The sequence below is a fragment of the Motacilla alba genome, chromosome 9, assembly GCF_015832195.1.
Source record: "Motacilla alba alba isolate MOTALB_02 chromosome 9, Motacilla_alba_V1.0_pri, whole genome shotgun sequence".
Classification (NCBI taxonomy): Eukaryota; Metazoa; Chordata; class Aves; order Passeriformes; family Motacillidae; genus Motacilla; species Motacilla alba.
Genome location: NC_052024.1, coordinates 10,023,742 through 10,037,426, shown reverse-complemented (window position 1 = coordinate 10,037,426; position 13,685 = coordinate 10,023,742). Strand labels below are relative to the sequence as shown.

Below are 13,685 nucleotides of genomic sequence, written 5' to 3'. Positions count from 1 at the left end.
GTGCTTCACCTGTCCAATCCCATACATTTGAGCTGTTCATTGTAAAACAAGTCAATTTTATGACTGTCAGTTCACTAAAAGAAGCTATTCACTTCTGACAATACTTCTGACAAACAGCAGGATGCTTTTGGCTTCTTTACACTATTGTCAGAGAAAGTTTACCTTGTGTGTGTATGTGTGTGTTTGAAAAAGGATGAAGAGTTCTCTCTCAGCCTGTGTTAGGTGATTTTGGAGTTGGATGTGTAATTGGTGGTGGAGTGAAATGCTGTGGGCTCCTGCTGCAAGGGAACAGTTTAAACAGTTGACTTGCAGGTTCGAGTAGTTACATTTGGCATGAATGGCTCCTGTCAGAAACCATATGAGATGTAGCCTGTTACTACACAGACCAACCTAAATGAATGCAGAAGATGTGCCCCTTGATACCTCATTTTATTCTGTGTGTCCCACTTTTCTATCTTTTTTGATGAGTAGTAATTAACCAAAGCAATTAAGATGTTCAGTCACGAAGATGCAGATGTTTCATTTGTGGAGCAGGGCCTTTTTAATGCTGTCTCGGTTATAGATATTTACTGTATTTTAATGTCTTGTGATCTAAATCTGGGAGCAGGAGGCTGTTACACTAAGCTCATATGCAGTATTTTCCTCTGGGAAAGAGTGACTTTTCTAATCCACACTCTGCTAGAGGCTGATTTAGTTCATTGATTCACAACACACTGAGTAATGCTGATGGCTGAGTCTCTAGATGAGAGTGGAAAACTTTTTTATAGAACCATGAATTACTGCTGATTTCACATTTAGTGCGTGATGCAGATTCATCCTGAATTATTTTCTGAGTGTGATGATCCTGCTCCAAACCAGATATACAGCAGTATAGTGTGTGCAGCTGTCACATGAGTACGGTCAGTGAATCAAATTCTGCTTTCAGTTTTCAGCTGGTAGGAAAAATCCTAACAATGTGTCAGTGGGATTGGCTCTGCACTTGTCTTAATTAAGTAAGAATGAAGATAAGTACAAGACAGGAGGCTGAAATTTTGGCAAGTGATACTCTTTGCCTTAAAGGGCAGGACTGCAGACTGACAGCTGAAGGAGAAAAGGGTTTGTTTTCTTGTCGTTTGGTACAGATCACCTCAGTATATTTTGAAAAAATGCTTAAATGCAAGAATGGCAGTGGTAATATACTGGTAAGAGATACCAAGAGTACCAGTTCTCACATTGCTTTTGATTAATTAACTACCTCTGTTAATTTAGATCAACTCCTTCAAGCTTATACACTTTTGATCATTGCAGTCAAATATTATTTTACTATAAGGACTTCCATATGTTCCTTTAAAAGCATGAATATCCCATCAAGTTTTCATGCACGTGCAAACTCCCGCTTTGTCTAAACACATGAACCTATTTAACTGGGAGAACTGCCTTACAATAGCAAGAGGCTATAAGAAACATTCCATGTATTCTTACCATGTGTGTGTCTTTGATCACAACAGTGCTGTCTGTTACCAAAGAAATATGCCCAAAAGTTCACATGGCTTCTAGAGATACATTTTTGCACAGCAGGTGTGTGTAGCCCTACCTGCTATCAGCATTGAAGGGTAGCCCAAATTATCCTTCCTCCACAGAGGTACTAAGGGGAAAGCTCTGAGCCATATCATGTGTATATGGTTCTAATGCAAGAATTAGAGATTCTTGCATTAGTGTTTCATGAGATGGAGTTAGAACTGATCCAAGGTTTACCCTTCACTTCTACTACCACTGACTCAAATGTCATCTCCATCTCCTGAGCACCCTCAGACCTGTGTAAAACCAGACTATGGGCAAGAACACCTCTGGCGCACCTTCCTGCATTCCCCCATCCCCACAGCACTGTCTTTTTGGAGTAGTTTCTGGAGCATTTCCAAATTACTTTGAGACAACCTCTGTTCCTTTGATCTGACCTGCTGACCTCTGCCAACTTATTTGCTTGAGGTTACTTAGAAATCACATGCTGTCCAAAACTTCCATGTAGTGATTTCTACCTTTGACTTCAAAGTCTATTATGAAAAGCTGCATACAAAAAGTTAAATGCAATGTAAAGCCTTGGAACTCATAAACCACCCTGGCGTGACTCAAGCTTGGCAACCATGACCTGACCTGACAAGACCAAAACATTTGTCTTTACCAGTATTTGCTTCTTGATAAAAAGTCTCTGAAAGAAAATTAAAGGTACCAAGGGTCATTTAACATCCTACAGGAGACAAAGCAGATGAAGTATGGACTGCCCAGCTCATTTCATGGGTTTGTCATGTACCATATACATCTGCTATGATTGAGCAGCTCTGAAATGCACACCAAGTCCTCCTGAGACAAAGATGAGCAGCACCAAGGATATCTGCAGCTTGTTTTGGCATGATAAATTTCTGCCTATCACAGTTTCTCAGAAAATGTCTGAGTTTTGGGAAAGAAAGATATAAAGTGATTAAAGTTGAAGAAAAATTCACTGTGATCTTTAAGGAAATTAAACAAGATTGCTTGTTACAGCAAAAGCTGTTTGAGCTTAAAGTTTCCTGTGTATGCAAAATTATGTTTTAACAGGTTATTAGAACTTCAGCCCTTGAGCATGAGAATGTCTAGAATCTAATTAAATCTGAAATCATATATATATGTTTATGTGTCTTTTTTATATGTTCAATGCTATGTTGTCTTCACAAAGCTTCAGAGAATGGTAATTTTTCAGAAGGAGGGAAAGAATCCTTAATTCTAGATTTTACCAACCAGTTCATAATGCTTTGACATTTCCTAAAAAAAACCCCAAACCCACACAACAGTTGATTACACTAACAGGAAATTGTTTCTTTGGGATATGGAGTGTATTATTTTCCCTGTCTAGTCTTGGAGTTAGTTATGATGGCAGGAATCTTTTTGCACTGAGATGGGAGGTTATAAAATTTATTGAGTGCAGAGCAGCCCCCAAGAAGAGGCAGGTGAAGCATTCATGAGCCTTTGGCAATGTCAGAAGAAAGTCTTTGGGTACAGTACTTCCCATGAGTATTTTGTGAACCTTAAATTTGTATTTTAAAGCTCATTGGAAGAAAACCCATAGCAGGGCTGGTGTACTGAGAAACAACCACAAAGGTGGAAAGTCTCCATGGAGGGCACCAAAATAGGCACTGAAGCAGGCCAAGCTCAGGGCCTGTGGTGTTCCCGAATTACCTCCTCATCCCTGTCCTGCTGACTTTTATTCAGAAATCAATATAAGTGTAATACAGGGAGTGAAATATTAACTGTGCAACTGACTTTCTACCAGAAAGATAAAAATTAGAGTGGGAGTTAGTCTCTGGGTGGTAATAAGCTTACTTCTGGATGCCCCCAAGTATTAGAAAACTGTATCAACTGGCCAGATGAGATTTCCACAGTCATTCATCTTCCCTGAGAAATGAGAAGGACTCACAAGTTATTCTCACTTCTTTTCCTAAGGAAGAGATCTAGGCTTAGAGATCAAGTGTTCTTGAAGTAGGACAAATGTGTGTCAATACAAACCATGCAGTCAGGTAAAGGAAAGTGTTGTAGATAGATTTTCTTTCCCTAGGTATAGCAACAAATTTCTATTTTTAAATACAATTATTTAAAGCCCAAAAATTAGAGTACAGGCTATTTCCATGTAATACAAGAATTGCAAGAAGTACAGATAAAGTATACATCTATTTCACAAACATACCTCTTAACATTGCTGCCTAGGGAAGATGATAAGCCATAGGAAATGTTCTGTAAGTAGCACCAACGGTGCAGCAATATTTCTCCTGCTGTTCCCTAGCTGTTTTGAAGATACTAATGGTCCCTCTTTTTCATGGTAGAATATTACTACAGAGGCAGAAAGTAAAGAATTCAGTTTAATCTAAGCATCAGATTTGCAAACTGGCTTTGCCTCTTTAAAGTCTACAGATCTTTGTAGCCCCATTTTGGTTTTGAGTGGAGCTGTGGCTGTAGGGCTGAGTCAACACAGGGATTAAACACAAAGTTTTGATCTCAGGGTGCTGACTGACCTCAGGACTCACTACAGAAGGTCCAAAATACTTCAGCTTCTCAGAAAACAGGAAAAACTTGTTTAAGAAGAAGGAGTTTGGAGCCTTGGAAGTCCCAGAAATGAGGCTGCTGGCAGAATGAGTAGTATTGATCTACTGTGGAGAGAGATACAGTCAGTCATAAAGGCTGCAAGTTGGTGTACTCTGGTGTCATCGAATAATTAATTTTCCTAATATGTCTGTTTATCACTTTAATGCAGAACAAAACCAATAGCAATATTTTTCAATGAAAATACTGGGTTTGGTAATTTCCTTCAAGTGTCTGTCTCCAAGGTCTCTCAGTTCTGGAAGAAAATAAGTTCATACTCCAGGGGATATATAAGTGATTTGACTAAAGGTGCAGTAACTGGACGGGTCCAAACCAAACAGGTCTGTCTTGTCCATCTTTCCCCAACCCCCAACCCACTTCCCCCAATTTTGTCAATAAAACTTCCATTGAGTTACAACAATAGAGTTCCAGCCCCTGAAGCACAATAGGGCTCAGAAAAATTTGTAATGATTTTAACTATTTTTAACTATTTTAACAGATTCTCTGCAGTAACAGTCTGCTAGAGTCAACAGACTACTGGCTGCAGAATCAGAGGACACCATGCCAAATTGGCTTTCTAGAAGACAAGTCGGAAAGCAACTGTGCCTCAGTAAGTACTCACTGCCATCTCCTCCTTGAGAGTTATTTGGATGGGTTATGGAGCTGACAACAGTACATGTTAAACCAAAAAAAGTCTGTAATTTCCAGCTTTCTTTTAAAAGCAAATATACAAACTAAAAATACAGATTTCTATACAGAGCACACTAATAAGGATTACTGCAGTGATTTCCCCATGTTTGGCTCTCGGACTTTGGCGGCTCTATGTATTTTTTAATGTTCATAATCTGCAACTCACAAGAAAGAAAAATAAGCCAAAGAGAAAATTATTCCAAACCATAACTTGTTAAGTGGCAGGTTGGAAAGAGCAGATGTTTAAAAGGCTGCTCAATGTTCCTGAAGGCAGAGAGACACAATTAAAGAGAAAAAGCTCTTTCCATGTTAGATGAAAGGAAGCTGCTGAAGAATTTCACACAGAATTATTTTGCACTTGAAATTAAATTTCAATCTCGTTATTGTGGGTTATAATGCGATTAAGATCAGCTTTTGTTTAACAATGTGCATAAAGAAAGAAGAGTTGTGTTGCTTTATAAACTATCTACATGAAACTGGATGGAAATACATGGCTGTGTTTTTAATAGTTTTTTACTTGATGGAGGACTCAAAAGAGTGGATCTTTCCTCGGAATCCTATTCAAGTGCTGTTCCTTGGTCTCACTAAGCAAAGAAGGGCTTTAGGAAAGATCAGCTTTATTTCAGGTAAAAGGTTTCCAGCACTGCTTGTGCTGCACACAACCTGAAGACCAGCTGAGGGCTCTCATGGAGCCCGCTGGGATTCTCTCAAGGACTCGGAATTCAGCTCCAGCTGATGAGCCCAGACTGCTGCTGCCAGGAAACTGAATCTCCATCCATGGAGCCTTTGTGTCCTGCCCGGGGTGACACCGAGAGCCTGAGAGCAGCGGGGGGACACAGCAGTGTCACTGCAGCTGTGAAATTTAGGAATATGGCTGGAGGTTATTTGGATTAATTCAGTCATACCCAGCACTGCTCTATCAGTTTCCACAAGACAGAGTGAGCAGAATACAGCACCTAGATCCAGTGTGCAAGTGAGCAACCTTACAAGGTGAGAACCTGAACACATTCTTAACCAGAGCAGGTTCCTCAGGCAGATAACCAGTGGTATCCTTGTTTTTTCATATAGGAAGGGATTATTTTTAATGCAAAAAATATTGACTATAGTCACTTAATTTTACTATTTAGTATTTAATATCCTAAAAATTAGGATATTTTCTCAGAGCCTTGCAACCACTTGGCTTTGCTGTCCTAGGCAGGTATCTCAGTATTATCACTTTCAATGCAGTTTAGCCATCAAGCTTTCAAACATCTTCAGGAGGAGGTTAAGGATGCCCTTATGCACTAATTTGAGCTGGTCAAATCAGGGCTTCTGTGGTCTCACCTCCTCCTCCAGCTCCTGCTTCAGCTCATTTACTGCCCTGGCATTTGTACAAATGTGCAGTAAATCAATTCAGAGAGAAAAGTAACTATGAAATTAAGAAATTAGTTTTTCTAGCCAAGTCTTCCTTGAATCATCTCACCATATTGTCAGATAAATGCCAGTGCTCACTCAAGGGATGGAACAAAAACATCCAGGAAACAGCTACCACAAATTAATTCAAACTGAATGATAACATATGCAGAAAGGAAAAATCTTTGGCAAGGTGTATTTTGATGAAATAAAGGACAGCAGCTTTCACTTGAAATGAAGTATATTATGAGTGATTTCATTCTTTTCTTCACCCAAGTCTTTTTAAAGATATGGCACTACATATCTTTGGATGTTTAGGTACAGAGATTTTTTTTGCATCAGTCTTTGATACTAGATTACTTCCAGGTAACCAGCTAACAATAGTGCAGACACTGTGTCAGGGACATTTTTTATCCCTTAGTCAGGACCCATTTATCCAATATGTTCTTCAGAGTGTCCAAAGAATGAGAGCATGCCCTCACTGAAGAGTGACAGTGTAGTGTTACAGGAACTCAGAAAGAAGGATTATTCCCCAGGCTAGTAGTAGTCAACAAGGCTTTTTACCCAGGCAGATACAGAAGTACAGTCTTGAATCCCAAAGGAGGAGATTTTTGTTTGTTGGCTGGTTTTAAAACAAAGCCATGTGTGTTCCTGAATAGTGACCATGCATAGCTGAAACAAGTGCTTTGTTTATTGTGTTGGAATGAAGTTTTACATTTGCTAGCAAACATAGCAAAACCCTATTTTTCTGCCTAAAACAACCAGACCTATGTAATAAGACTGTAATAAGACCTCTCCCTCATGAGATTGCTTGCACACCCCAGCACTATGTCATAGACAGGGAATTACAAGGGTGTTTACCTTTCACTCCATAATTGCTCAGCCATCTTCAGGAACAGCATTGTCTCTTTCAGAAATCAAAATCCATCCATTGCTTTCCAGATCTAAACCATAATTACTGGAGATATTTTTAGGTTTAAGTCTCATCTTCCTATTCAGCTTGACGATACCTTAATTACATCCTGACAAGGTGCAGGAACCGACAGTGGCAGGCTAAATCGTGGCATTGAGTTGTGGTCCTTTCTCAGGCATGTGTGGGTGTTCATGCTGCTGTGGTAAGGAATTGTACCTTCCAGAGAGCCCCTCTCTGGCTTGCACAGGGAAACAAAACCCCTCCTCTTCACCAATTGCTCTCTGCCTTATGGAGCACACTGCAGGCAGACTGAGCACTTGCTTCAAAGACCACTGAAAAGATTACTTGTATAATCTGTAAAATATGTTTCATTCTCTGCTCTTGTACATACTTGGCTCTGAAAAATATATCTTCACATATGAGCTAATGTTAAGACAGAATTCAAATATGCTCTTAAAGGGTTGCATTTCCACATTTTCAGTACCACACATGTATCGTACAGCAGTCCAAAGCTGCCTCGTGAATTTCAGTGTGAAAGATGGACGATAGATTTTCTTCTCTTTCCTGTAACTTCAGACTTGGGACACTCTTTAATCTTCTGTCTAGCTCTGCCATCTTCTTTCCTGTCCCTCTGTGACAGTCTCACACTGCAGTGGTTTTCTATCTGTCCTTAAGAGAAGCAGATGCTTCACCTTACTCTGACAAAGCTCTAAATAAGCACTGGGAGGATCAGGCATGGTATTGCAGCTGTATCCTCTCCAGCATTCCACTCTGGCATATTCTCAGTGCCTCCATGACCTGCTCTATCAAGAAATTAGATTCTTGTGCTATCTCCAGAGTGGACATCTGTGACTGTGCTGCTGTTACACCCACAGGCTCCCTCTAACGTGAACTGCAGGCTGAGGTTCACAGAAATTGTTGAACATTAAGTATACAGGGCACCAGAGAGAGGAGATGGTGCATGAGGCATAAATATTTATTGGAATATTTTCTCTAAGTCTTAAGTGGCAATTAATTACATCAAACCCAAAGGAATAAGCTTTAATGGGAAGAAAATATTCGCAGCTGGTTTTGAAGCAGTGGATTATGAAGAGATAACTCAGGAAGATTCATTAATGCAGTCCAGCCATTAAAATAGGGATAGTCTCTAACATATCAAGAACCATAAATCCACCAAGTCATTTGAGATAAGCACCTTCTGAAGAATAATTTGGACTAAATTTCAAATTCATTACTGCTAAAAATGCTAGAAGGAGAGCAGTATAACACATCCTTCTGAAAACATACGAGGTATACCAAACAGAGAATTGTGGCTGGGCTGGGGAGACAGGGGAGACTCATGTCAGGGCCTTATTTAGGTGAATCTGGGTGACTCACAGGAGATGCACTGAGTTGTCTGCTTTTGGAAACATTCCATTAGGGCCTGCAAGGAGAGTGGTTAGAAACGTCATGTCATGTTAGATAGCAATTGTGCAGCTCACGGGAGAGATTTTTACATGGAAACTGAAGGGAGTAATGTGGCTTTTGTCGCCATCCCAATGAAAAAATAGGGCAAGAATGGGAAAAATACTTCCTCCACTCACAGCTAGAGATGGAAATTGCCCCTCTAATCATGCAAAGGACCACACAACAGAAGGAAGGCTCAGAACTCATTTCAAGTTGATGTTTGCCCAACCTGCCTTGCATCCTGTTGTAATTTTGGGCAGAGAAACTGTCAGTAGAGCACCACGGTCCTACTTTGACACAAATGGATTTTTTGATGGTAGCCTGATCTGACTTTGGTGAGATGAGGAAGGTGCTGCCGTATCCCACTGAGGGCACCTGCCATGAAGCCTTATTATTTTTGGAGTTATTTGTAGTGCAGAAGATGGGCCTGAGCTGTTTCATACTCTGAGGTTACCACTGTGGGCTGGGCTGGAGGTAATTTTCTTCGCAGTGGCTGCTGTGGGGCTATGTTCTGTCTTTCTGCTGAACACAGGGAATGAATAGAGAGATGCCTTTGCTATTTCTGAGCAGAGCTTGTGTACTGCCCCCACCAGTGAGTTCACTGGGGTGTACAGCAGGCTGGGACAGCTGGCCCAAGGGATGTTCCATAGATGTGACATTGTGCTCAGCACAGAAAGCAGGGGGGACAAGGAGAAAAGGGGGGACAGAGATTCTCCCACCTGTATAATACTGCTACCTCACATTTTCATTCATGCAAACCCTTTTGCAAGTAGCTACAGGGCATATCTAGTACTTCCAAACTAATATTTTAATTTCTACATTTCACAGCTGGTTCCTCTGTCAGAATCATTTTGGCAAGCATGGAAATTAATGTGAAACAAGCATTGCATCCAAATGCTAATGGATTATTAGCTCTGTCTTCCAGAAACTTTTTTAATTCTGAGTCACTATCAGGCTATTTCAAACACCTCATATAAGACATATTCCAGCTCAAGATCCTCTTTAACCATTTAAATAGAAAAGGTCAGATTTTAATGTGCATGGAGGAGAGAGCTACATCTCTTATACCATTCCCAATCTCCTATCTACTAAAAATGTGCCCTCTGCATATTAGTGATACCTGCTAATGACCCCAAAAAGAAGTGATGAGAGCCAATGGCAGTGAAAAGAAGTCACCAGAAGTTGTTCAGTGGAGGAAAGAAAATTGTAATCTAAAAACAAATACCCGCAACAGAAAAGCAACAACAATTTTTAGTTTCCTTATTTCTTATAATATTGTAGATCTTGACAAAAATATGTAAATCCTTAAAGCACTATATACTTTATACATTTTATATACACTTCTTCAGTAGATACTTATCTGTATGCTCAGGAAAAGGAGACACTTTTCAGAAGTTACCCGACTGCATTCTTCCATCTCAAGACAGCACACCAATTTAATAGCAAGAAATGAAACAAAATCCTTACTGTTTCCCAAAACTACTCTGAGGTGGAGTAATAGGAGGCAAAATAATAGCAATGATTAAAAAAAAAAAAAGTGGGAGAACACTCTGAAGGAACATTCAGAAGAATATTACCTAAAACCCACACATTTCAGCTAGTAGTTTGTCAATGGTTGAGATCTCTCTTTCCCAGAAATTATAGGAAAGTGTCTTTTCCATTACATGCTTTATAATGGCAGTGTCACACGCCTCACTGCTCTGCATGAAGGCGTTTCAAAGCCTCCTATAAAACCAGAAGGAAGATGAATGAAGATGACACGTTGGGCATTATGAAACCATATGCAAAAGAAAGCCACGTGCACATTCCTGCTTCAGATAATCCTCATTTCCTCTTCATTAGTGTCTGTGTGTGACTGCACTGTAATATATTTAAATAGCTGAGAAGTCTGTGAGTGTGCCTGAGTGGGTGCAGGAGCTGTGTGCCCCCAGGGAGGGTGTCTGACTGCTCTGCTGCAGCTGAGGCTGCTGCTGGCTGTGGCAGCAGAGCTCCTCCTGAGTGAAATGAGCAGTTGTTTATCACACAGATAAACACAGAGGCCCCATGACAGTGTGAGAACTTGAAGAACATAGCAGGGTGGGTGTTCTGCACAGCTTTCTGCTCTTAGCATGGAGCCTTAGCTTCCACTGTGGGGTGCACCTAACTGCAGCTGAGTGTTTTGTCAAAGGTGTTCTCCAAAGAGCTTCTGTCAGGATCTTGGATAGAGAAAGGGTGTATCCCTGTGCCCTGAAAGATGCAGTGCAGCTGTCCACACAATATCTGTAAGTTCAAGAACAAACAGAAATCACCACACATTTCAGTGTCACTGAAATGACTACAAACACCACTCCTTATTGTACTGCAGGAATCTAGCACAGGCTGAGATTTCCAGCTCCTTTTCCAAAAAGATCCAATTCAATCCTCAAGTAGATGCCAAGACTTCTCATCTCTGGTCTTCTGCAAAGAGACTGGGAACTACAGAAGCCCAGCCTTTCATCATCACTATAGGAGTTCTCCTTTCCGTGTTACGAGTCTAGACCTGCAGATTTAAGATGACCATGAAGAAGGCAGATGTTTTCCAGGTAGAAGCTTGTCTAGGGAAGGAAGTTCAGGCCAGAATACCTTTCTGACTCCCTATGCAGATACAAGAAATTGAAAGCTAGAAGATTTTGTTGTATTTCACGGGTTTGCTCTAACCGTCTCAGAAGTGTTATCGAGGTATTTTTTCTCCAACTGTGTATGCAACTAAGTATATAAAACAAAGAACTACTTTTTTTTTAATTGCAGAGCTTAAAATGGTAACTATAAAGTTAATAATCTGACTGACTCATGGACAGATCTCAATTTCTGTCAGCTGCTATGTAATTTAGTAGAAAAACATCTATGATTACAGCAGCTCTATGATCTGGCTCTGGGAATGCAGATCTTGTGAGAATTGATGAATGTGCAGGTACTTCTGCCTGACACACAGGGATTGGGGATGGATTCAATAATTCTGATGTTATGTCCACCTCCTCCAGATTGCAGCAGATGTTTAATTGAGATATTCCATGCTCTTTTTAACTGACACTAATGTGGATAGTCATATTTTGTAATTTTTCTAGGTGTATGGGAAGAATTAGTATCAAATCCACCAAAATTAATTTTCCCAGTTAAAATCACTTTATTTACTGTGAGAGTTTTAAAAGAATTTCCCCATTTGCTTCTTGAACGGTGTATTTGAGTAAGCTAAGTCCTTCCAAAGCTACACATCCACCCTGTATCCTTTTTGTTTTTTAGTTCCCTCAAAGTGCTTGAAGAACTCTGTGAGAGGAAATTATTTAGCTTTACTATTTCATACTGGATTCAGGAACTCAGTAAAACAGATCTCAACTGGGGAATCACCTAAATCTGTCCAGAAATACATGTGATTAGGCAAAACATTCTCCCAAAGCAGCTGTGGGTTTGCGTGAATAAAAATAATTTGACAAACGAGTTGAATTATATTTAAATAAGTTTAAGGTTTTTTTTTTAAGAATCAAGAGAACACCCAGGATTACAGCCTCAGTAAAAATGCATGATTCGAGTTTCTGGTTGCCTCTTCAGCAACAGAAATAATTTCAGGCTCAAGTGAAAAGTCACTTTTGAGCTTACTGGATGATATCTGTCTAATTTGACAATAGGCCAGAGGTTCCAGAGCCAGAGTTCCTACAGGTTTCAGGAATACAGATGAAACTGAGAAACTGTAAGGGTGTGAACTCAAACCTTCCTTATACCACAGAGAAACCAGACAGAGCTACACTTTGATAAAGTCTACTGAGAGGAAAGTGGCAGAGCTTACATGTCAACATGCTGAAAAGTTAACCTTCAGATGCTAATACATAGATAAGCAGACCTTTCTAATCTCAGCAGTCAGACAGCCAGCTGTTTTCCAGACTGATTCATGAGCACAAGAACCTGTACTTTTCCTTCTTTTTCAAGTAATCTTGCTGCCTCAGAGCTCTACCTATTTCTAACCTGTCCAACAGCTGGGGCAGAGCTGCACTGCAATTTGTAGAGCATGCATGAGCAGACAGATGATGTGCACGTCTACTGCAGCAGAAACAGGGGTCAGTCCCAAAAGGTTTGGTTAAAAATGACAGAAACCATCACTGTCCCCAAACTGTATCCATTGCAAAGCTGTAATTTCTCTTGCTTGTTACAGTGGTCAGCAGTAGCTGAATATTTTGTATGCTGAATGTAAATTCTCTTAATGGAAGGGTGAAACAATCCTTTTGAAGGGGAGAGAACATGATGGTCTTGGTTTAAAAATGTAATTTTATGAGGCAGGAAGCAAGAAGAAGGACTGGTGCCAGGATGGGCCTGGTGAAGAAAAGGAAGAGCTGAGGAAATTATCCAGAGCAGTTAGATTTTACAGTCCTAATTTCTTATGGTGTATAATGGTGCATATTTATCAAACAACTGAGCTCAATCAAAAGCTATCATCAGACCTGCGTGCTTCCTTCCTTCTCACCCCATCCTCTGAAAAGCAGAGAACTCATAGAATGATCTGGTTTTAGTAAAGAATTTTTTAATCAGAGAAGACACAGGGCCTGTTTTTCATCTAGAGACAACTGTTTCTGATCTCCTGGATACAGTCCTGAAATCCTTTCACAGAAAGCTTTGAGTAGAGATTTATCAGGAAGAGTTTCATAAGTTGTGACAGCCATGGAGCTGCTGGTTTTCCCTGCTGCCCTGCAAAGTGCCACCTACCCATTCCTTCTTCCCTCAATGTAGTCCAGAACAAAAGGCACCTAAGCCTGGGAGATTGCAAAATACAGCAGACCTGCTCCACTGTGTGAAAAACAGAGCAAGAATTACATACATGGAATGAACTACTATGCATACTAACATTGTATTTAAAAAGATGGGGGGGGAACATATTGTGTATTATAATGACATGGTAAGTATAATTAGAGTAGAGGAGGCAAGAAAGGAAGAACTAGCTCAGTTTAAAAACTCAAACCCAAATAGACTGTTCCAGACACTGGTGTTTCAGCTGCTGATCTGACAGCCTGTATCTAGTTCTGTAATGCACAATTGACTCTTTCTATCTGCTGATAGCTCCACTTACTCCTTGGTAATACCTGCTCATCCTGACACCCCAGAGACCCAGGGCAGGCAGAATTTGAGTCCAATCAATCTCACAGTCACTGCCATG

At 40.3% G+C, this 13,685-nt stretch overlaps 1 protein-coding gene across 8 annotated transcripts in view; it reads left to right on the top strand.

Annotated features, from left to right (window-relative positions):
* LOC119704404 (SPHK1 interactor, AKAP domain containing) overlaps positions 1–13,685 on the top strand; it is a 63,285-nt gene that overhangs the window by 20,050 nt on the left and 29,550 nt on the right. For all 8 annotated transcript variants that reach the window (XM_038145618.1, XM_038145610.1, XM_038145613.1 and 5 more), the window contains one exon: positions 4,586–4,696. In XM_038145618.1, coding sequence (XP_038001546.1) covers positions 4,586–4,696 — 111 coding nt within the window. The remainder of the gene's footprint in view (positions 1–4,585; positions 4,697–13,685) is intronic.